This window comes from Leptonychotes weddellii, chromosome 1 (assembly GCF_054177405.1).
Source record: "Leptonychotes weddellii isolate Sample4059 chromosome 1, ASM5417740v2, whole genome shotgun sequence".
Taxonomy (NCBI): Eukaryota; Metazoa; Chordata; class Mammalia; order Carnivora; family Phocidae; genus Leptonychotes; species Leptonychotes weddellii.
The window spans coordinates 15736116-15760312 of record NC_138369.1 but is presented as its reverse complement, the minus strand read 5'-3'; the positions used below and the strand labels follow the sequence as shown (position 1 = coordinate 15760312).

Genomic DNA, 24197 nt, shown 5'->3' with positions numbered 1-24197 from the left:
TTCCCCTGTGGCTTTGGTCTTCTCGACTCTCGAAGTGCAGAGAAGGCTGCTCTGACAGAACAGGGCTGAGGAGCCAATGCCCGGCGCGCCTCGCACCAGATCTGGCGTCGGACCATAATGTCTTGTCTTGCCCCAGAAAGGGGCCCGCCGATGGCGTAGCTGCCGCGAGTACATGCCAAATCCTTCCGGGAGCCACTGGAGAATTACAGCTGACAGTCCCGCGCTCAGCCCCAGGATTCTCTTCGGTCGTTAAGCCCCGCCCCCCACGGTTTGTCCAATCCGGACCCAGCCTCCCCGTTCCTTATAACCACTTCCGGTCCGCTCCCGGAAGTTGCGCAGTGGAGCCAAATTCGAAGCCCGCGGGGACGCGGGGGCGCGGCCGCGAAGCTGGACGGGTCGAGGTTTCCTCGGCTGCCTGATCCCCTTTAGACCAGTCATCATGCCTATCCGTGCGCTGTGCACCATCTGCTCCGACTTCTTCGACCACTCTCGAGATGTGGCCGCCATCCACTGCGGCCACACCTTCCACCTGCAGTGGTGAGTGACCGTAGTGGCGGGGCCGGGCTCTCGGCCTGGTACGGCTACGGAACTGTGGGGTATGGGGTCCCCGGGCGGAGCCCAGACAGGTGATTAAGACGGCACTAGCCTGAGCCCCACCGTAGGTTCCCGACCTGGACTGAGGCGGGTCTGGGCAGGCTCCCCGGAGGAGGTGACAGCTGAACTGAGTCCAGGGAAACAGAGTTGGTTCAGTGAAGATAAAGTAGGGGGCTCCTTGATCCGCTGGCAGAGAGGTGTGACTTCAACACCTCTGGGCGGAGGTAAACTTTGGCCAAATTAACGATGCCTTTTATTTCTTCGAGATAACCTGGTAGGCCTCTGGCTATCCGATTTGTTGTGGTTTGCTTGATGGTTTGGGATTATTCTACCCAGAGTCATCTCGTTGGTCAGACACCCCAGTGTGTATTCACTGACTCCAAGAAACCCAAGATAACATGGAAGGGCAAGGGGGCGCCTGGGTGGCTCAGTCAGTTAAGCATCTGCCTTCTGCTTCGGTCATGATCTCAGGGTCCTGGGATTGAGCCCCAAATCGGGCTCTCCGCTCAGCGGCAAGTCTGCTTCTCGCTCTCTTTCTCAAATAAATAAATAAATACATAAAATCTTTAAAAAATACCAAAAATCCATGGAAGGGCAAGGAGGTCCTCCCTGAGCCAGCCGTCCTGCTGACCCTTTGAACGTACAGCTGGTGAGGAAAGATACCCCTAGCAGGTGTGGCCTGGTTGATTCAGAGCTCTTTTTTTTAAATGAAATATAATTGACATACCATATTATATTAGTTTCAGGTGCACAACATATTGATTCAACAATTCTACACATTACTCGATGCTTACCACGATAATTGTGGTCACTGTCACCATACAACAGTGTTTTGTTTTGTTTTTTAAGATTTTATTTATGGGGCACCTGGGTGGCTCAGTTGGTTGAGCGACTGCCTTCGGCTCAGGTCATGATCCCAGGGTTCATGGGCTCCCTGCTCAGCGGGGAGCCTGCTTCTCCCTCTTCCACTCCCCCCTGCTTGTTCTCGCTCTCTCTCTGTGTCAAATAAATAAATAAATAAATAAATAAATAAATCTAGAAAAAAGAGATTTTATTTATTTATTTGAGAGAGAGCGAGAATGCAAGGGGAGAGGGAGAAGCAGGCTCCCCGCTGAGCAGGGAGCCCAATGTGGGGTTGGAGCCCAATGTGGGATTGATCCCAGGACCCCGGGATCATGACTTGAGTAGAGGACAGATGCCCAACCGGCTGAGCTGCCCAGGCGCCCCCATACAACAGTATTACTGATTATATTTCCTACGCTGTATTTTTCATCTCCATGACTTATTTATTTTATAACTGGAAGTTTGTACTTCTTAATTCCCTTTATCTATTTCACTGCTATCTGTTTCCAGAACTTTACCATCATTCCAGACAGAAACACTGTACCAATTAAACGACAACTCTTCATTACCCCCTCCCCATTGCCCCTGAAAACCTTTATTTTACCCTCTGTCTCCTTGAGTTTTCCTATTCTGGGTATCTTATATAAGTGGGAGCATACAATATTTTTCTTTCGAGTTTTGCTTCACTAAACATAATGTTTTCAAAGTTCATCCATGTTGTAGCATGTATCAGAATTTCATTCCTATTATGACTAAAATTCGATTGTATGGAAGTACCACATTTTGTTTATCCCTTCATCTGTTAATGGACCTTGGGTTGTTTCCATGTTTTGGCTGCTATGAGTAATACTACTGTGAACTGGTTTAGAAGTTTTTGTACGAGTCCCTGCTTTCATTCCTTTTGAGTTATACCCAGAAGTGGAATGACTGGATCATATGGTAATTCTATGTTTAATTTTTTGAAAAACTGCTTTACTAAGTTTTCCACTTTGACTGCACCATTTTACAACCCCACCAGCAATGCACAAGGGTCCAATTTCTCCACATCCTTGTCAACACTTGTTATTTTCTTTTTGTTTGTTTTTTTTTTATAATAGTTATCTAATGGGTGTTTCTTTTTTTTTAATGTCTGTGTTTACAGCTATCAGCTTCCCGCTTAGCATGCTTTCACTGTATTCTATAAGTCTTGGTATGTGGTGTTTTCATTTTCACTCATCTCAAGGTATTCTCTAATTTCCTTTGTGATTTCTTCTTTGACCCATCAGTTGTTTAAGAGTGTGTTGTTTAATTTCAACATATTGGCGAATTTTCCAGTTTTTTTTTTCTGTTACTAGTTTTCAGTTTCATTCCATTGTGATCACAAAAGATACTTTGTATTATTTTAATCTTTTAAAATTTATTAATACTTGTTTTGTGGCCCAACATATGGTCTATCCTGAAGAATGTTCCTTGTGCACTTGAGAAAAATGTGTATTCTGCTGTGATTGGGTGGAGTATTTGTGGGTTAGATCTAGTTGGTTTATGTTGTTCAAGTCCCCTATTTCCTTATTGATTACCTGTCTGATTGTTCTACCCATTATTAAAAGTGTGGATTATTGACATCTCCAACTTTTATTGTAGAACTGTCTATTTCTCTCTTTAATTCTGTCCAATCTTCTTCCATATATTTTTGGGTTTTGTTGTTAGGCACATGTATGTTTATAATTGTTATTTCTTCTTGTTGGATTGTACCTTTTATCAAAATATAAAGTCCTTCTTTATTTTTTTGTAACATTTTTTGACTTAAAGTCTATTTTGTCTGACAATAACGTAGCACTTCAGCTCTTTTTGTTACCATTTTTTCACTTATCCTGCTTGGGATTCTTTATGGTTCTCTAACTTGTGGAACAGTTTCTTTAATTAGTTTTGGAAAATTATCAGCCATTATCTTTTCACGTATTGTCTCTATTCCATTATCTCTTTTCTTTTCATGTTAGTTTCTCATTTCTTTTTTTTTTTTTTTTTAAGATTTTATTTATTTATTTGAGACAGAGAGAATGAGAGAGAGAGAGCACATGAGAGGGGGGAGGGTCAGAGGGAGAAGCAGGCTCCCTGCCGAGCAGGGAGCCCAATGCGGGACTCGATCCAGGGACTCCAGGATCATGACCTGAGCCGAAGGCAGTCGCTTAACCAACTGAGCCACCCAGGCGCCCTAGTTTCTCATTTCTGTTTAAACAAATTAATACTAACCTGGTGTTTTTTTGTTTGGTTTTTTTTTTTAAAAGATTTTATTTATTTGACAGAGAGAGACATAGCGAGAGAGGGAATACAAGCAGGGGGAGGGGAGAGGGAGAAGCAGGCCTCCCGTGGAGCAGGGAGCCTGATGTGGGGCTCGATCCCAGGACCCTGAGATCATGACCTGAGCCGAAGGCAGATGCCCAACGACTGAGCCACCCAGGTGCCCCTAACTTAGTGTTTTAAAACAACACAGATTTATTATCTTGCAGTTCCAGAGATCAGAAGTCCAAAATGAGTTTACTGGATTATAGTCAGTGTTTGTAAATGGGGATATGCCCTTCTTGGCTCGTGGCCCCATTCTCCATCTTCAGATCTCTCTGTATGCCTCTGACACTACTGCTTCACTTAAGGACCCTTGTGATTACATGGGGGCACACCTAGATAATCTCCCTGTCTCAAGATCCTTTTTTTTTTTTTTTTTTTAAGATTTATTTATTTATTTGAGAGAGAGAAAGCGCACAAGTAGAGGGAAGAGGCAGAGGGAGAAGTAGGCTCCCCACTGAGCAAGGAGCCCAATGTGGGGCTTGATCCCAGAACCCTGGGATCATGACCTGAACCGAAGGTGGACGCTCAATTGATTGAGCCACCCAGGAGCCCCCTGTCTCAAGATCCTTAATCACATTTGCAAGATTGCTATTGTCATATAACGGGAAATATTCACAGGTTTGAGAAATTAGGACATAGACTTCTTGGGGAAAATGCATAATTCCACCTAATACTTTCTTTTTGGAATTCCTTATTATATGTATGCTAGACCTTCTCACAGTATCTTTTATATCTTTTGTCATCTCTTCTATATTTTCCCATCTTTTTAAGTCTCAGTGTTTTCTCTGACCTGTCTTTTCATTTTACTAATTCTTCAACTGTGCCTAACTCGTTAAATTCGTCCATCCAATTCTTAATTTTGGCCATTTTTAATTTTAGAATTTATGTTTGGTGCTTATTAAATTCTGCCATGTCACCTTTTATTCTGTAGTTCTCTACTGATAAATTTTTTTCTTTTTTAAAATAAACTCTACCCCCACCATGGGGCTCAAACTCACAACCCCGAGATCAAGAGTCACATGCCGTACCGACTGAGCCAGCCAGGCGCCCGTCTACTGATACTTTCAGTCTTGATTTTTATTTCGTTAGCATGCCATATTATGTTGTGTCTGACAGTTCCCGTATCCGAAGTCCTCGTGCATATGTTCTGGTTTGCACGTGTAGTGCTTTTTTCCTTGTCTATTTACTTAAAAGAAAAAAAACAACTAAAACATTTACTTTATGTAAATGGAATCATACCCAATATACCTTTTTTGTGTCTGGCTTCTCTTCCTCAATGTTATGTGTATGTGATTCATCCGTAATATTGTTCTTAGTTGTAGACTCATTCATTCTTGTTGCTGTATAGTATTCCACTGTGCCTGGCTACCTTTGAATTTATCTTGTCCTAATATACGGAAAGTTATTTATAGAAAAAAAACTAAGGCCTGGGATGATGGTATTATCTTCCAGAAGGGACTCTTTCTCCCTGGTCTCTGGTGGGAGAGTCTACTAGTAGGAGACTAATTAGAGTTGAAGGCTTGAGGTTTTGTTGGACCACTCACATAGAGGATATGAAGCTGGACTGTATTTTGCTTTTCCCACGACTTGCATTTGCTTCTAGTTTACCCTTCCTCTGAAAGCTTAGCCCTTTGGAGTCCCAGCTTAAAGTGGGGGTGTTATTAGAATCCCCATCTCTGAGGGACCCTGAACTTTGGCTCCTGCTCCCTCCCGGTCAGAGACCCGAATGCTGACAAAAGAGCAGCTCAGGGGTCGGGAGGACCCTAACAGGGCCAAAAAAAGGGCCAACTGGTCCGAGTGCTTGTTTTTGTGTTTTTTTTAAAAAATTTTATTGATTCATTTGACAGAGTACAGTGAGAGAGGGAGCACAAGCAGGGGCAGTGGGAGAGGGAGAAGCAGGCTGCCCGCCGAGCAGGGAGCCCGATGCGGGGCTCGATCCCAGGACCCTGGGATCGTGACCTGAGCCGAAGGCAGACGCTCAACGACGGAGCCACGCAGGCACCCCTGGTCCGAGTGCTTGTACCAGTGGGGCCCTGTGGGATGTGCTGTGCCACCTGTGATACTGCCCTCCTTCGTGGTCAGGCGTCGGGCCGAGCAGGAGTGAGGCAGACACTGTTGTGGTCAGGGTGCCCACCTGGCCTGTGTGTCTGCCCAAGCAAGGGCTCACCAGTCTGCTTCTCTGCTTCTCATTCCAGCCTAATTCAGTGGTTTGAGACAGCACCAAGTCGGACCTGCCCCCAGTGCCGAATCCAGGTGAGGGTGATGGGGTGAAAACACCTCAGCTGAAGACAGCTTTTCCTTGCCAGGGAGCAGGAACCAGGGAAGATCTCTGAAACTGAACAGTATCTTTGACCTTTTTGGACCCTCTTGATTTGAGGCTGATTAAGCCTTGTGCTCGGAAGTGGCTCAGGAGGCCTGCTTATGCCCAAGAGTAGCTGGCAGATAGACTTGTTGCCTGGGCCGGTTTTCACCTAGGTAAATTTAGCCTCTTTCCTTGCCTTTCCCCGTCCTCAATGCCCAGCACCTAGAGTTGGGGTATCTTTTGAACAGTCACCTCATGGGTCTGCGATGACATGACTCTAGTAACCACCAAACCAGTGGCACCAGCGTGGGGTGACTGTAGGGTTACAGAGCTCATCTGATTCCAAGGGATGTGCCATGAAAAGTGAGGGCTGAGAACAGGCCTGGCTGCATGTTCAGCTGCATGTACATCCCTGTCATCCTTGCACATGACCCAGCTATACATTCATACTCTGTCTTGTCCTTCCATCCAGGTTGGCAGAAGAACCGTTATCAATAAGCTCTTCTTTGACCTTGCCCAAGAGGAGGAGAGTGTCTTAGATGCAGAATTCTTAAAGGTACCCAGGATTTATGTCCTTCTACTGAACCCCAAGCTGTCTGAGAATTTACTCTCTGCTCCCTCACAGGGTGGGTGTGTGGATTGTGGAGATGGAGTCTGGAGGGAGAGTCATAGAGGTTTCAAGGCAGAGGGGAGGAGAGCAGAGGAAAAGTGATGATAAGACCCAGTCATTGGAGAAATACACTGTTAGGGCAGAGAGGAGCCACGTGACTGTGAGCCTTCACCCTTGGGATTTCAGAGCAATTCCTTCCAAAGACCAGAGTGTCTCTCCCGACGTTCTCTCACCTTGCAGAGCTTCTACAGCCATCCTTCCCAGCCCACTTTGCTGCTTGGACAGCTAGAGACAGATCAGGAAACTCTTCTAGTCCTCAGCCAGGGAAGATGTGTGGACCCACTATTGACAAACCTGTCTGTGCCTCAAAACTGTGGGGAAGCTTGGTATATATCCAGGTGCCTGAGTCTTTCCCAGGCCAGGAATGGAGGGCAGAACCCCTGGAATCAGGATGTGAGCCAGGGCAGAAACCCACAATGCAGGGGAGAATGGGTGAATTCCCCCCTACACTTCTTCCCTTCAAGCCCAAGATTTAACTTTCTTTGTGCTGGGTTGGCCAAAACCTCTTGAGGAAGCACGATTGGGGTTCGAAATGTACCTGGACTCTGCGGGTTCATTTGCTGGGCATCTGTCAGCCCAGGGTTCATTTGGCCTTGGCCCCAGGGTGCCGTGATGTCCTTGGAACCTTACTGCTTCAAGAACGTAGAGCTTTTGTGCTAAAGCCAGCATGTTCATCGTCATGGTAACTGCTCCTGGTTTTAAGCTGCGTCCTCCCTGTGATAAAGACAACAAAGGCAGCTTCGTTTCTTTCTGGCTTTCAAAGCCAGATCTAGGAGACAGAGAGACAACATCTTGAATGGTTTGGAGCAAGGGCTTGTAGGTACCTTGCTTAGGTGTGGGGGCCAGGGGACTCGGGGGAGCTTTGGGTTGGTGTCTGTTCTCTGGCAGTACGTGCATGCCCTTCTCTACCCACCACTTGCACTCCAGGATGTTCTGCCTACGCTGAGCCGCCCAGCCACCAAAAGCTTTTGCCCCAGAGTCCTGGGTGGGGATTTTCACAGCAGGGAGCTTATCCTACTGGGGCTGGGCTTTAGTATTGGTCACATGTGAAATTCTGAGTCTTGTATTGACCTGGAAAGGGTGATCTGGAGGAAGATTTACCTGGATTCCATCCTGCTACCACCATGAACCCTTCCTTGGCCAAGCCTTTCAGTTCTGCAGTGCCTGGTTTTCCTGCTTATGGAAAATTTCTCTTGCCCATGGGGGTGTTGAGTGCTCCGGACTCCTGAGTGGGAGCCTCTCAGTGGTTCTGTGGCCGTGGCTCTGTAACTTACGTACGGGCTTTGAGAGGTTCATTTGACCCTCACAGTAGTGTGGTTAGAGCCCAGCACGTGTGGCGTTTCATCCGGAGACATAAAGTTGTCCCAGCTTACCTACCTCATCAGGGTTGGAAGATTCGTGACACACAGAGTGAGTTCAGAGCTTGGAGAGAAGTAGCCTGAAGCAAGCAGGACCTGGGGTGCAGTGAAGGAGTGGTGACCCAAGGTCCTTAGCCATCCGCACTCTGTGTCCCCAGTGAGTACAGCTGAAGCCCAGAGAGTGTAAGGGCCAGCACAGGGCCAAGGAGGTGATGGAGGCCTTGGCTGTGAGACTGATCACACAGGTCTAGCTTCGCTTCTCTTGCCCCTGTTCTGCCTCCTTCCCTGTGCCAGTGTCTTGTACTTGAGATTATTTTCCTCCATCTTACCTACTTTTTAAAAAAAGCATAGAGATAAAGCAAGACATATCTCTTCACTGTTGGCTTAGCTTGGCCGTGACATATAGCAGGGTCTGTGCCTCCCTGGACCTACAGGCCTCACTTTCACCTCCTGGATCTCCCTGCAAGCTTTTTGGGATGCTGTATGGAAGCCAGGTATGATGCTTTTCTGCTTCTCATTGTGGATATTGCCTTGTAGAATGAACTGGATAATACGAGAGCCCAGCTTTCCCAGAAAGGTGAGTTAGTAAGAGACTGGGGGCCTTGGGAAGCTCCTGACCTAGGTGCTTGGGGGAGAGGCCCTGGGAGGAATGCCTCTAGCCTTCTGGTGAAGCTAGGGGCTCTCCCTGCTTTCTATATCCAAGAGTTTTGCCAGCTCTTGTGATTGGCAGGAAAGGAGAGGAAAGGGAGGTGCCTCAAGCCATCCTCCTAGGCCAGATGAGCTTCTTCTCCTTGTCTGAGGCTACTTGCCCAGGACCGAGGCTGGGAGGGGGCTGCCTAATGGGACAGACTATTTCTAGGAGAGTGTTTGGCTGCGGAGTTTGGCAGGAAACCTGCTTGGGTTCTAAGATGATGAATTAACTAGACCCATGGGCGTGGACAGCGGTGAAATCTTTACTCAGGTAGTTCTAAGCAACAGAAAGAGGGTCTCATCCCCTGAATGAAGAGACTCTGGCTTAGCTTCCCTGGTTTGGTGCATGTCAGAGAGAGAAGTGGGCCACCCAACTTGCTGACCGGGGACTTGTTCCTTACCTGGCTCAGGGGTGCAGTGCTGGAGCCCAAGGGCTCAGGTTCTTATGCTGATGGGTGAACGGGCCTTCCCCCTTCCCACCCCTGCTGCAGAGAAGGAGAAAAGGGACAGCCAGGTCATCATTGACACCCTGCGGGACACGCTGGAAGAGCGCAACGCCACTGTGGAATCTCTGCAGAAGGCCTTAGACAAGGCCGAAATGCTGTGCTCCACCCTCAAGGTGGGTCCCCGGGTCCTGTGGGCACAAGTCCGTTGGCCTTATCTTCTGGCTCTGCCTTGGTCATGACCTTCGTTTGTGCAGTTATAAAGTGGAGGCAAATCCCTTCTTCCCCAGGCCTCCAGTGTTGTACCCATCCAGTCCGTAAGCGAGGGGTCATATTGACTGTGCTTATGGATTTTGTACCGAGTAGTCTGAAGAGGTGAGGCCTTCCCGGCGCTTCTCGGAGGGGCAGCTCAGCCAAGACCTCAGTGAGGCTGGACCTTGTTTCCAAAAGTGGTTTGTACTCCACCGATGAAGCCAGACGGAAGAACCTTCCATTAGCACTCTAGTCCTTGGCTGGGCTGCTCTCTGGAGCCAGATCAAACAGCATCCCAAGGAGGAGCAGGGGGCCTTTGAAGTCAGCTGTGCTGAGCTGACCGGGCAGATCAAAGCCTGCAGAGCAAGCCGCTCTAGACCCAGATGAATTTTGTATCAGCCTGGGTTGGTGAGCCTCTTGCTCTCTAAGGGGCATGAGGCGATTGATCTGAGCCCGCAATTGATATTCTGGCCTCGTAAGAAGGAGCAGTCCTTGCTGGATGCCATTTGAAAGGGAAAGGGAGCCATCTTTGTGAACAGACAGAGCCCCAGGGTGTTCGTTGTCTCTGTTCCTGCTTGGTGGCTGGGCTGGGTCACGTGGCCTGGCCAGTGGGAGGGAAGGAGTGAATCAGGACCTGGCTGCAGAGCGGGCATCTTTGATAGCATTCCCAGGTCAGAGATGGAGTGCTTTTGTGCTGAGGGCAGCCTGGCTAGCTGCCTCTGGTTCAGCTCTCCTAGCCTGACTGATAACTGTCCTTGGGTCTAGATGGTGGATAATGAGACCTGGATTTGTGTTTCTTCAGCTTCCTACATGACATGCACCGTGAGCCCTTAGGCCACAGGACCTTGGCAGCCCACAGTGGGCCTCTAGCTAGTGGCAGTGGGTTGTGCCTGGGGTAAGACATATCTCAGGAGGAAGCAAGCAGGGAGGTGAGGAAGCAGTTGGCATAGGGCCTCATAGCAGAAAAAGCACAAGCCAGAGTGGGGCCCAGGAGCCTTCCTCCCTGGAGGCTGGGCACACACGGTTATCAGCACTTGGAAAAGCAGACAGTTCTAGAGTAGAGGTCTCAGGATGACTTTAGCCACGGGCCCTGGGATCGTCCAAGCAACAGGTAGGCACGGGTGTGTTCGCTCTTCAGAAGCAGATGAAGTACTTGGAGCAGCAGCAGGACGAGAGCAAACAAGCCCAGGAGGAGGCGCGCCGACTCAGGAGCAAGATGAAAACCATGGAGCGGTGAGCCCGGAGCTGGGGACTCCCTCCGCCCTTGCTCCTACGGCCCAGAGAGGGCCCAGCTCTTAGGACTGCAGTAGGGGTTGGCACCTCTGTGGCGCAAACCTCCGTAGGCCATGTGGGGTTCAGGCCAACTGGGTGTGGGCCCAGGTGTCCTTGCTCGGCCTCGGTGGGCTCCTCCACTTTCCAGGGGGCCCCTTGCCTCAGTCCTCCCTCTTCCTGTTGCCCGTGGCCCGGTGACCTGGCAGGTCTTGTGCTCCAGAGACCTTTCTCCAAGGATCCCTGACGTTGAGGACCTGTCAGCACCCATCCTTCCCCAGCAGCGTCCCTGCAGCTGTGTTCAGCTCTGCTGTGGGGCCTGCCTTCGGGTAGACCCGCCTGCTGAAGCATGCTGGCAGGCCAGGCTGTCACCATAGCAACAGCAGCAAGGGAAAGCCGAGCTGCACTGGGTACCTACCCATCAGCCTCCAGGTTGTAAATGCCATGGGCTGGGTGTTTTTCAGGATCGAGCTCCTGCTCCAGAGCCAGCGGCCCGAGGTGGAGGAGATGATCCGAGACATGGGTGTGGGGCAGTCCGCGGTGGAGCAGCTGACCGTGTACTGCGTGTCCCTCAAGAAGTGCGTACTCCGGCCCCTGTGGCCCAGTCCGGGAGCTAAGCCACGGCCCCTCTCTGCTGCCCGTCTCTTGTAAAGCAGAGCAGGCAGACCTAAGGGGCGGGCTCCGGAGCTATGCTGCCTCAGTTTGAACCCTGACCCCACCTCTTACCGAGTGGCCACGAGCCAGTTTCTTGGCCTCTGACCCACAGCTTCCTGAATGGAGATAGTAATAACTTGCCTCATTGGGTTATTGAGAGAATGAGTGTGAATATAAATGTTCTTTCTTTTTTTTTTTTTTTAAAGATTTTATTTATTTATTTGAGACAGAGAGAATGAGAGAGAGAGCACATGAGAGGGGGGAGGGTCAGAGGGAGAAGCAGACTCCCTGCAGAGCAGGGAGCCCGATGCGGGACTCGATCCCGGGACTCCAGGATCATGACCTGAGCCGAAGGCAGTCGCTTAACCAACCGAGCCACCCAGGCGCCCCTATAAATGTTATTTCTAAGAAGGTTGGCACCACTCTCTGGGCTATAAGCCCCATCGTGATAAATGGAGCCTGTTTCCTATCAGCACTCACCGACTCTGCCTGACTTGCATCAGAAACTTTGCTACTGTGGATGTGAGGTTGGGGAAAGGGGGCTACTTGGCTGACAGGCACGGAGGATCCCAGATGTCTCCTATGAGGGCCACGTGGTATAGGAGGCCTCTTCGTGAGGGCAGGGCTTCCTGCAAACCCTCTCCAATCACCAGTGCCTGCAGGACAGGCAGGCAACAGAGACTCCCCTGCTCTCCTTGCAGGACCTTCCGCAACACCACGCTGCTGGGCTCAGGTGTCAGAGTAGGAACGAGACCTGGCTGAGGGGACAGCCTGGGCTTTGCGTTTGTTCGGTGCTGTGGTGCAGTCTGACCAGCAGGGTGCCCCATTCTGACATCTCTTTTCCTGGCCCCCTCATAGGGAGTATGAGAATCTAAAAGAGGCACGGAAGGCCTCAGGGGAGCTGGCGGACAGACTGAAGAAGGACTTGTTTTCTTCCAAAAGCAAGGTAACGGTGGGGAGCAGAAGGTGAAGGGAGCGGGGGCTATCCTTTTGTCGTGCTCGGTCCTGTCTCCTGAGCAAAGCCATGGGGCCTGTTGGTGCAGCAGACTCCACGGGGCCTCTGGGTGATTCACAGAGACTGGTTACTGGGCCTTGGCTCTGGCTCTGTGGCTTGTCCCCTTAGGGTGGCAGGTCATGCAGGCATCCCCCCCAGTACGTGCACACTTACGCTCCCTTCTATCCTTCCTGGCCCCGGGCAGATCCCGAATGTGACAGTGTTAGAGGCGCGCTTTTGTCCCAGGCCCAGAGCAAGAGGAACGTACCTGGAACCCCATTCAGTCAGCACAGCTGCTTTATCTCTGGGCCCGGTGCATCCATGGGCTGTCGGGTTTAGAATGCAGCCCTAGTTCCTGGGCAGCTCCGGATGGGCATGGACAGGCCCCACAAAGCCACGGTCTCCCCATGTGTCCTCAGGACTCTTCTGGACCCTGGGCTTCTGTGAGCATGCACTGGGTAGCAGCAGGTGGGGGCAGAGCACATGGCCATCTGCTGGCCTGTCCTTTACTCCCTATACTTTCTTGTAGTTGCAGACAGTCTACTCTGAACTAGACCAGACCAAGTTGGAGCTGAAGTCGGCCCAGAAGGATTTACAGAGTGCTGACAAGGAGATTGTGGTAAGGAACATCCCTGGCCAGACGGGAACGAGGGGTCATTTGTGTGTCCTCCGAGAACCTAGAAACCTGTGTCCCAGTCTGTGGCGGTGGTTCTGGGTTCCCGGCATCCTCCTGGGTCAGAGTGGGTCAGGATGTGTACCTTGGCCCTGATTTGGAACCTGGGCCTCCTCAGTAGGGGACAGACAGCACCATGGGTCTTCCCCTACAGCCTGTCCTGTACCTATATCCCCAGGGCTATAGCCTCACCAGAGGAGAGGCTTCACCAGAGAGGGGTTCTGAGGCCAGGTGATCCAGGGGGTTCAGGATGTTGGGGGTTCAGGCCTTGCTCTGTTCCCAGTGGGCTTGCCTGTCGTGCATGTTGTCATGTCCTTGACAGTCTCTCTGGACTTGCTGCCTCAGCCTTCCTTTCACACTCTTCTCTTTCCTTCCCCAAGAGCCTGAAAAAAAAGCTAACGATGCTGCAGGAAACCCTGAACCTGCCACCCGTGGACAGTGAGACTGTCAACCGCCTGGTTTTAGAGAGGTTGGTTGACTTCCTGGGGTGGTGCAGGGGTCATAAGCTGGAAGAAGTCCCTGGTAAGGGTCTTCACTACTCCTGGCTTTGGTCGGGTGGGTGGTCCATGTGGGCCTGAAGGCTGTGGGCCTCCTGCCCTGGGACATAGCCAAGATTTAGTTGGAAAGCAGCTTTGAGGCAAGTTCTGGGCTGACAATGAAAGGCTAAGGTAGGCCAGAGAGGACCTAGGGATGGGTAGGGAAGGGGCAGGAGTGTTGACTGTCCTCACACATCCTATTTATGAAATGCTTACCAAATGCATTTGTCTGCCCCAGATTCTGAAACAAACATGAAACCAGTCACCAAAATAAATTCTCCGCTGGTCTCAGGAATGTGTGCATTAAAGCTGCCGGCAGAGGGAGCCAAGAGACAGAGGGATGGGTGTCCCTGCCGGGACTGGCTGCCCATTCCTCCTGAGTGTCACAGAAGCCGAGCTAAGAGCATCTCTGGGCTGTTCTGCCTAGCTGCCCAGCTGATGGCCCAGACGGAAAGCACATAACCCAGTGGCCCAGCCTTTTATTTGAGCCACTTTTCAATGTCCTTCGGAAAATCATTATGCTCCTTCTTCCTCACATCCAATCAGTTGCCAGAGTCTGCCCATCTAACGTCTGTGGTGCCTCCTAATCCTATCTATCCCTGGCCACCACCTCCAGGTGAGGCTGGTGACCCATCCTCCGCTCCTCCTGTCTGCCCGGCTTATCAGCCCCCGGCTTCACGTCATTCCTCCCCCCACCAAACACTCCCAGACCTCTTGGCACTGTGCCTAAGGCACTCGTGGAGTGAGCCCGTAAGCACACACCCAGCTATGAGTAGACTGGGAGCCGCGTCTTGATCTGTGTTCCTCACCACCAGCTTCCTTACACATACATTCTTTTCCCCACACCATACTACCTGGTCAGCATCTGCACCGGGGAGCGAGTGCCAACAAGCCAGTGTCCTCTCCTTCTCATTTTACCTTTAGTTCCTCATCCGTACTCTTTCCTTTTTACCTCAGACCCTCCAGTGTCTCTTCATGGAGCTAGAGCTGCCTGCCCCCCGCCAGTTTGGGTTGGACTGAGAAATGGCTGTGGGAGTCTGATGGGCACATGACTCTCTGTGAGGTCCAGCGTGTTGCTGATTTGGACAAACTAGACGCCATATCTGGTCCTTCCTCCCCATTCCACCCTCAGAGCCCGCTGGCCACGCTGGCTTGGAAGCCCCAGGTAGCACAAGGGCGCTGTCAGGAGCTTGACTCATAGGGAGCCGATAGTCTCGAAGACCATCTCATGTGGTCAAACATTTAGAACTCAAACTGCCTCAAGGCAGGAAGGAAAAATCCTTTTCCTAGTCTATCAAGGCTGTTATCGACAAGCTCCACAGTGCTCCCTCCGCTTCCCACTCCGTGGGCCTCAGGGTATTTCCACACACATGTGCTCTGTGTCTGGCATCCACAGTGAGGGATGCCTCTAGGCTTCCAGGGACTTTGCATACCTGCCTTTGCTTACTTTCTTTACCACTCCACGCCAGAGCGAGGCCTAGACTTCTTTTTTTTTTTTTTTTTTAAGATTTTATTTATTTATTTGACAGAGAGAGACACAGCGAGAGAGGGAACACAAGCAGGGGGAGTGGGAGAGGGAGAAGCAGGCCTCCCACAGAGCAGGGAGCCCGATGCGGGGCTCGATCCCAGGACTCTGGGATCATGACCTGAGCCGAAGGCAGACGCTTAACGACTGAGCACCCAGGTGCCCCGAGGCCTAGACTTCTGTAACCGGTTCTTACTGAGGGCGTGCTGCATGTCAGGCCCCCTCAGTCCTCTTGGAGCTTGTGTTCCAGTGGGGTAGACAGACTGCAGGGTTAGATGGCGAAGCCCCGAGATGGCGAAGCCCCAATCGCCCCCGACCACACACCACGACAGGTCACATCCCATGACAAGAAAAGAGGCGCTTGTGCCATTTGCATTTAGAGGCTTCAGTGAGGGGTGAGCCTGGCTGTCAGGGCTGGGGCACGCGGGAGCCACCAGGGTGTGCGGCTTGGGCTGGGGGTGTGCGTGTGTGGCGTGGCTGTGGAGAGCGGGGTGTGATGAGGCTTGTTGACCCTCTGGGGTGGGAGACAGTGGCAGAGGACTTGCTGGGGTCCGTCGATAGTGGCAGAATTAACAGAGACTACAGAAATGTTGCCATGAGTGCTTCTGGCTGCCGCTTTCTGCTGTGGCTCCCAGAGCGGGAAGCAAAGCAACCTGCATGGCATTGGTTTGAGGCGGGCTTGTGCAACCTTTGTTTTCACTTGCAGGCAAGAAGGGGTGGAGCTTCCAGGGACCTGGCCAGGGAAAGGAAGAGATAGTCCGAGCTTCCCACATTGCTTACCCACCCAAATCAGTGCACGTAGTCCCCTTTCCTCCGATCAGCATGCCCCAGTGGGCCCCGGCCAGAGGCTCATACCCTCACAGTGCATCCCTCCGTCCTAGAGCAGTGGGAGTAGGGCTTTGGGCAGCCCTGATGACAAGGTCCCTAAGGGAAGGAAATAGAGGATGTTCTTGGGGCTGCCCTGCCACTCCCCAGAGTTCTCTGACCACAGGAGCTAGGGAGCCCCACCAGGCCTGGGTGGGCTAGAAAAATCCTAGTGGCTGCAGTTTTCTAACAGAATACCAGCCCCCCGCCCCCCATTATAAAAGTAACAACACATTCATTGTTGAGAATTTGGAAAATACGGACTTAGCGCAGAGGTCGCTGTTGACATGTGGTTTATTTTCTTCTAGTCTTTTCTCTGTATGTGGGGAAAGGGGTGGGGGGATGTGTGTGCACCAAAATTGTACTTTGCATAGAGTTGCTTTCCCAAATTACAGTGGTAAAACATACCTAACAAAATTTAGCAACATTTTCAAGTGCACAATTCAGTGGCATTACATACATAATGTGGTCTCCTCTCCACCAGCCACCTCCAGAACGCTTTTCACCTTGAAAAACTGAAACTCTACTCATTAAACAATAACTTCTGTTTTCCAGCCCCTGGCACCCACCATTCTACTTTCTGTCTCCATGATTTTGACTACTCTAAATCCCTCATATAAGTGGAATCATTCAGTATTTGTCTTTTTGTGACTGGCTTACTTCCCTCAACATAATGTCCTCAGGGTACATCCATGTTGTAGCAGGTGTTAGTATTTCCTTCCCTTTTTAAAGCTGAATTATATTCCATTGTATGTATATACCACATTTTGCTTATCCATTCGCTGGTGGATGGACATGTGGGTTGCTTCCACCTTTTAACTGTTGTGAGTGTGCGGCTATGAACATGGCTGTGCAAATATCTCTTCGACATCCTGCTTTCAGCTCTGGATGTATACCCAGAAGTGGAACGGCTGGATCCTACGGTAATTCTGTTTTTAATTTTTTGAGGAACTGCTGTACTATTTTGCATGGCAGATGTACCATGTTACATTCCCACCAACAGGACATAAAGATGCCAATTTTTTTTTCAAGATTTTGTTTTTAAGTAATCTCCATACCCAACATGGGGCTCGAACTCATGGGCTCGAACTCATGACCCTGAGATCAAGTCGCCTGCTCCACACATTGGGCCAGCAGGGTGCCCCAGGGTCCCAATTTTACCACATCCTCACCAACACTTGTTATTTTCTGTTTGTTTGGGGTTTTTGTTGTTGTTATTCATAGCAGCCATCCTCGTGGGTGTGAAGTAGTATCTCATGGTAGTCTTGATTTGCATCACCCTAATGACGAGTGACGTTGAGCATCTTCTCATGGGCTTACTGGCCATCTGTAGATCGTTTCTGGAGAAAAGTCTATTCGAGCCCTGTGCACAGTTTTGAACTGGGTTGTTTGTTTTCCATTATAGAGCTTCGGTTCTATCTATATTCTGGATTTTAGCTCTTTATGTGAGAGATGATTTGCAAATAGTTTCTTCCATTCTGTGGATTGCTTTTTTACTCTGTTGACAGTGTCTTTTTTTTTTTTTTTTAAGATTTTATTTATTTGACAGAGACACAGCGAGAGAGGGAACACAAGCAGGGGGAGTGGGAGAGGGAGAAGCAGGCTTCCCGCCGAGCAGGGAGCCCGATGCAGAGCTTGATCCCAGGACCCTGGGATCATGACCTGAGCCGAAGGCAGACGCCTAACAACTGAGCCACCCAGGCGCCCCGACAGTGTCTTTTTAAGATTTTATTTATTTATTTGTGAGAGAGAGAGCATGGGGGCAGGGGGGAGAGGGACAAGCAGACTCTGCGCCAAGCCCAGAGCCCAGTGTAGGGCTCGATCCCACAATCCCAAGATCATGACCCAAGCCAAAACCAAGAGTCAGATGCTCAACTGACTGAGCCACCTGGGTGCCCTGATTGTGTCTTTTGATGCACACAATTTTGAATTTTTTTGAAGTCCAACTTGTCTTCTTTTTCTTTTATCACCTAGTATACAGAGTTTTGTATTACTTTTTAAATGTAGTGTATGAGCATTTCCCCATGTTATTAAGTTTACTCTCCGGAAACACTAATGTCTGCATCATATTCAGGCTGTGAAAGTGCCAGCCCCCTGGGGAGTCATTTGACCATTTCCAATATTGTGCCATTTGCCATCTATATCAATCTGTGGTCACATCTCTGGCCCCTTGCACTGCATTCTGAGAAATGAAGCTGTTTGGTCAGAAGGCAACCTTTTGTTTGTACTCTTGGGTTTTGTGTGTGTTTTGCTTGCTTCCTTCCATGTCTTGAAGACTTTCACTGGTCCCATGTCTGAAGCACTAAGCCAAGTGGTTTTTTTCTGTAGAGATTCAGGCTTCCTTGCAGGATGGCCCTGAGCCAGGTGTGGGCTCCAGACCCCTGGAACCAAGCCATCTCTGATGCTTCAGGGACTGTTGTCCTTCTGGACTGCCATGGTGGTCCAGAGTAACCGGGCCAACTCTGCCTATAGCCCAGCCCCCATGGAGATGCTGAGCCTGAAGCTTCGCCGACCAGCCTTTGGTGATGACATTGACCTCAACGCCACCTTTGATGTCGACACGCCTCCATCCCAGCCCTCCAGCATCCATCATGGCCGTGCCAAGAAGCTCTGCCAAGAGATAGCACAGTAAGTGGGAGTCCCTGGCCCTGTCCACAGCCTCGAGGGAGGATGACCAAGAGGTCTCTGCAGGCCCTGCCCTCATCACTCCGAGTGGCTGATAGGGCAGTGAGGGTCACCTGGGGTTGACCATGACTTTGATTCTGACCACCTCTTCTTCCCTCTCCTGAATACTGTGTGCAAAGCTCTTCTCTTGCTTGTTTTAGTCATCACTGCCACCCTTTAGGCAAAGGGGTTGTGATGTGAGTTGGAGAGAACACAGGGGTCCCAGTAGGGGCAGGTCTGGGTTGATGATGTTGGAAGGTGTGTGTGCTCCCCATACCTTGAATGCCTGCCTACCAGAGTCCTGAGCCAGGGACTCTGAACTTCCTCTTCCATTGTGTGCCTCTTTGGCTCTTGCTTAGAACCATCTCAAATCATGGAGCCCAGGGCCCCACCACCTAAGGGGGTATCCCACAGGGGCAGGTGTAAGAAGCTGTGGGGAGCTGCAGTGGGATGGGTGGGACCTGCACTAGGGGCGCAGTGGACTGGGAATGGCAAGTTGTCTGCTTGACCAGGCAGGCCAAGTATGGTTCATCAGGGAGACGAGAACTACTCCCGTAGGTACATGTAGGTATACGCTGCTCAGGTAAGGGGGTCAAGGGCAGAGTGGGTTTCCTCCTAATTGGAGACTTTGCACATGAGAGAAAGAAATTGAGGTGTTAAGCAGTGAAGGTGGGAGAGGCCTGGGGAGAGGGCAAAAGGGAGAGCCAGCTGGACTCTCCACCTCTCCCTACCGTTGGGGCTAGAGGCACCTGGGCCGTACAGGGCCGGGCCTGGTAGCCGTGGAAAGCAACCCTTGGGTGTGCGGGCTGCCGTCAGGGGACCTACGAGTGCCTGCTGCACGCCCTGGATTCTTCATGTCGTCTCTTTAGCTGTAAAGGGTGAGACATTTTTATCATCTTCAGGGCCTGCAGGGAGGCTGAGGGAACCCAGGATGCTTCCACCTTGGATCAGCCTCCCCAGGGCCAAACTCGCAGCAAGTGGACAATCTTCCCATGGTCATCATGTAGCCTCACCACGGTCTATGGGGGCAGGAGTGGTGGGGTCCAGAGCTGACAGACCCAATCTTGCCTTTGTCCTCATGGCTTTGAGAAGCCACAGGGTCAGCCTTAGGTTACCGTCCTTCTACCCACCTGGGAAAATACCAGGAAAGGGTATTCAGCTGCTAGTGTCCCCAGGAATTGGATGGAAACACTGTGTCTAGTTCTGGAGCTGGGAGTGAATGGCCAGGGCTTGGGGCCATGATCAGTTCTGCCCCCAGACCCTGCCTGCACAGATTATCTAGGAAGATGACCTAGTCCTGTGTGATGGGAGCACTTTATGAGCTCTCTACCGAGGGTCTTAGGGTGGTGGTGGCCCCTGTCTGGGCAGATGCAGCTAAGTCTGAGCTCATGAGGTGCCTTCTGCCTGTATCAGGACATGACTGGCTTTCCTCCTGTGGGTGGTGGATCTCCATCCCCACATAGAGCCCAGGACATGGTGGGGTGCCTGAGGCCTTGGGGAGCATTCACATTGGCTTGGTTCCAAGTGGAAGCCGCAAGATTGGAAAATGGTCCAACTTCCCCCTCCCCACTCTGGCAGCTGTGACTGTCCAGCTCTTCACAGACCTGCACTTGGGGTGCGGCTGACTGAGGGGCCTTGCCCAGCACACAGCCATTATAGCAGCCGTGCCCCATGGTGGCTCCCCAAGGGCCACGTGCTGAGCCTGGCTTGCCCGGCCCTGTGTCTTGCTCACTTGCCTCTTGCCTTCATGTCTCGCTCTCGCAGCTCTCCCGTTCAGGACATCCCCAAGAAGATGCCCAAAGGCCCTAAGCAGGTAAGGCTTCCCAGAAGTCAGGCAGTCACCATCCAACCCTTGCCAGGACCGAGTGTGAAGCTGGGCTTCCGAGAGGGCAGGGTCTTGCCAGAGCCCTCTCACTCCTGGCCCAGGACTGAAACACTTCGGAGCTACCTGGGAACTCTACTCATTAACCTTCCTGCCTCCGGGTGAGGCGTCAGTGATCCTGGTCCTGTTCTACCACCACGACCCGCCCCCTCCTTTGCTGCCATCAGGCTCATCAAGTCTGGCTTTGGGGTCTCCCCTCCAGGAGTCCCAGCTCTCACTGGGCGGCCAGCACTGTGTGGGAGAGCCAGATGAGGAGCTAGCTAGTGCCTTTCCTGTCTTCATCCGGAATGCCGTCCTAGGCCAGAAACAGCCCAAGAGGGCCAAGGCAGAGCCCTGTCGCAGCAGAGATACAGTGAGTATGGCTTCCCATGAGTGGCAAGTGCCAGCCCTCTTGGGGGGCCAGCCCCCTAGCCTATTAACCTGGCCCACTCACTTCTTCCTTCTACTTTAGGTAAGGACAGGCTTTGATGGGCTTGGAGGTCGGACAAAATTCATCCAACCTGTATCCTTGTTCTGTGACATTGGGCTGAGCTGAGCTAGCCACACCGTCCCTCACCCGTACCCCCCAGCCCCAGCCTGGCAGTGGCTACAGTCTCAGCTGTGTGGAGCTGGACCTCCCTCAGGACAGCAGAGCTGCCCACCCCCCAAGCCTAAGCCTTTGCTGCCCAGTCTCCTCTTTAGGCCTCTTCCTTGACAGCTTCTTCAGACTGACACAACGATGATCCGCCCACTGCCTGTGAAACCCAAGCCCAAGACTAAGCAGAGAGTTGGGGTGAAGAAAGAGCTCCCTCCCTCCCAGGCCAAGCTGGACACCTTCCTGTGGTAGTGAGAATAGTGAGCCGGATCAATGGCCAGATACATGCCTCCAATTCATAGGCCAGGACTGGCTCAGCAAGGGGTTTGGGGGGCAAGACCCCCACTTCGAGGACCAGCGCCAAGGGCAAGGGTAGACAAAAAGATGGGGGTGAGGGTGAGTCCCAGAAACTGTGCTTTACCTGCACTTACCCCCCCCCCCCCCCACACACACACTGGGTCTACTGTACTGGGCCTATGTGTGGCTGCTGAAGTGAGGCCAGCAGGACTTCCTCCTTGTCGGAGGCTCCTGTTTGTGGCCAGATATGGCTGGGCTGCTTCTGATTCTCCAGACTAAGGTCTTTTATTGACTGTGTGGACCAAAGTGCCTGAGGCTTCTTGGGCAGCTTCAGCCTGCCCAAGCTTTTGCCTGCTTCTGACTTGCTGCAAGGCGTGGCCAGAACCGAGCAGGATGGGGAATGAGGGGATCATGGTGGGGAGAAGATTGGGGGGGGGGGGGAAGATTTCTATGTAAAATAAAAAAGATAGAATTTTTTCTTCATGGCTCTGGGAGTATGAATTTGCATCAACACTTTGGCAAACCGTTTGGCATAATTTTCTGAAGTAGGGCCTTCGCCTAGACTCAGACTCAGTAGTCCTACCCTTAGGCATGTGCCCCCTCCTAGGGCACAAGGAGACTCCAGCAGGAATGAGACCACTGCAGTTTTGTCCACAGTCCAAGCTGGGCACAGCCCAAATGCCAGAGGCTGGAAAGCAGATGGGTTAATAGGTATAGCCATACAGGGAACTCCCAGCAAGCAAAATAAATAATCAGTGACCTTTGAGTCTTAACTTCAAGAGCACTTTCTCCTAGACTTCCCCTTGTGACCTCTAGCTTCCCTTTCTCACCACTGCAGGGGGGTTCATCTGTCTCTGCGGGGCCCAGCACGGGCCTGGCACCGGGAGTGAAGGTTAGTGCCCTCATGCTTCGGGCCGAGCATGCCCCGCTGCCTCTAGCGCACCTGGAGGAGCATCACGGAGAGAAAGTAATGCTTGGTTATGGGAGCTGGAGCCTCTGCTGCCACCTTGAACCAAGGTTTGATGAGGGGAAGTGCAGTCTTGACTTAAGGGTGCAGTCGGCGGCGGCCTAATAGCCAGCCGAGTGATCTTAGGCAAACTAGCCTCTCTGTGTCTCAGCTTCTTTGATGTGGGGACAGTAGCACTAACCTCCCAATTGTGAGAACCTGATGAGTCAGCATTGCAGGTTAAGAACTTATGACCCCTAAGGAAATAATGCAGACTCAAAAGACAAATATTGTGATTTCACTTAAATGAGGTATCTAGAATGGGTAAATTCAGAGACAGAAGTAGAATAGAATAGAGGTTACCAGGGCCTAGAGTGAGGAGAAAATGAGGAGTCCTTACTTAATGATTAGAGAGTTTCTGTCTGGGGTGATTTGTTTTCTCGCTATATAAACTACCCCCCCACCCCCCACCACCCCAGCTTTTGAAGAATTCCAGTACAGTTGGGTGCCTCCGTGGCTCAGTTGGTTAAGCATCCAACTATTGATCTCAACTCAGGTTTTGATCTCAGGGTCATGAGTTCAGGCCCAGGATGGAGCCTACTTAAAAAAAAAAAAATTTTTTTTTAATTCTAGGATAGTTAACATACAGTGTTATATTAGTTTCAGGTATACGATATAGTGATTCAACACTTCCATACATTACTTAGGGCTCATCACAATAAGGGTACTCTTGATCCCCTTCACCTATTTCACCTACCTTCCCTCTGCCTGGGATGATTTTAAAGTTTTAGAAATAGATAGTGGTGATGGTTACAAAACAGTTATTGCTAGACCTAAATACAAAGAAGTGGAAAGAGCGAATATAATCAACTATCTCAGAACTCTGATACCTGATTAGACAACTAGGAAAGAACTTGATGGAGGAAGAGCCAGGCTTGAACCAGCCACCATCCCCTATTCCTCATGGTTGTGGGGATAGCAGCTCCAGTTGCAAAAGCAGCTGACTGCTGCCAGAGCAGGAAGTAGATCTGAGGTTGTCTCCAGGTAGATGGTCTCAGAATTGAGTTGAATTGCAGGACGTGCAGTTGGCATTGGAAAATTGCTTGGTGGTATGGAATAAAATACACACTTAGGAATTAGTGTCAGAATCCTAAAAAACGATAGAGAAGATCAACAAAACCAAGAGCCGCTTCTCTGAAAGGTCAAGAAAATTGGCAAACTTTTAAATAAATTGACTAAGAGAAAAAAGACAAATTATCAAAGTCAAATCAAAATGGGGATGCTGTAACCAATTTTACAGAAATGGAAAGGATTATAACAGGATATTGTGAACAAGTGTACACCAACAAACTGGATAGCCTAATTGAAATGGACAAATTTGTAGACACAGAAACTAACAAAACCGACTCAAGAAGAGAGAGAAAATATAAATAGACCTGCAACTAGTCAGGGGATTGAACCAGTATTCAAAAAACTCCCAAGATGGGGCACTTGGCTGGCTAGTCGATTAAGTGTCCGATTCTTGGTTTTGGCTCAGGTCATGATCTCATGGGTCATGGAATGGAGCCCTGTGTTGGGCTCCACACTCAGTGGGGAGTCTGCTTGAAGATTCTCTCCCTCTGCCCCTCCCCCAATTCGCACGCGCACATACTCTCCTTTCTCTCAATAAATCTTTTTTTATTTTTAAAAAAATTTTTTAAAAGATTTTATTTATTTATTTGACAGAGAGACAGCAAGAACAGGAACACAAGCAGGGGGAGTGGGAGAGGGAGAAGCAGGCTTCCTGCCGAGCAGGGAGCCCGATGCGGGACTCCATCCCAGGACCCTGGGATCATGACCTGAGCC

At 50.7% G+C, this 24197-nt stretch overlaps 1 protein-coding gene and 1 long non-coding RNA gene across 4 annotated transcripts; one reads left to right on the top strand and one right to left on the bottom strand.

The window, feature by feature from the left end:
- The first annotated feature begins 336 nt into the window (after positions 1-336).
- Positions 337-21856, top strand: TRAIP (TRAF interacting protein). 3 transcript variants are annotated; one of them, XM_081817863.1, is made up of 15 exons: positions 337-537; positions 5955-6012; positions 6534-6617; positions 8627-8666; positions 9190-9398; positions 10613-10707; positions 11208-11321; positions 12256-12343; positions 12921-13010; positions 13445-13533; positions 18462-18617; positions 20418-20466; positions 20738-20887; positions 20987-21037; positions 21242-21846. In XM_081817863.1, the coding sequence occupies exons 1-15, from the start codon at positions 440-442 to the stop codon at positions 21359-21361; spliced, it is 1491 nt and encodes a 496-aa protein (XP_081673989.1). In that variant the 5' UTR covers positions 337-439; the 3' UTR covers positions 21362-21846. The 3 variants fall into 3 exon arrangements, with proteins under 3 accessions (XP_081673989.1, XP_006737390.1, XP_081674001.1); XM_006737327.3 differs by having other exon boundaries at positions 9271-9398; positions 21242-21845; XM_081817875.1 differs by lacking the exon at positions 20738-20887 and having other exon boundaries at positions 21242-21856.
- Positions 16330-24101, bottom strand: LOC145721218 (uncharacterized). The gene is made up of 2 exons (XR_014144765.1): positions 23243-24101; positions 16330-18599 (listed from the first exon to the last, which is right to left on the bottom strand). It is a non-coding gene; the product is annotated as an uncharacterized LOC145721218 (long non-coding RNA).
- Positions 24102-24197: the final 96 nt, after the last annotated feature.

Coding starts and splice junctions, on each gene's coding strand:
- TRAIP (XM_081817863.1), top strand. CDS start 440: ATGCCTATCCGTGCGCTGTGCACCATCTGCTCCGACTTCTTCGACCAC. Junction 13,534..18,461: donor AACCGCCTGGTTTTAGAGAG/GTTGGTTGACTT, acceptor CTCTGCCTATAG/CCCAGCCCCCATGGAGATGC. Junction 21,038..21,241: donor GGACAAAATTCATCCAACCT/GTATCCTTGTTC, acceptor CAGCTTCTTCAG/ACTGACACAACGATGATCCG.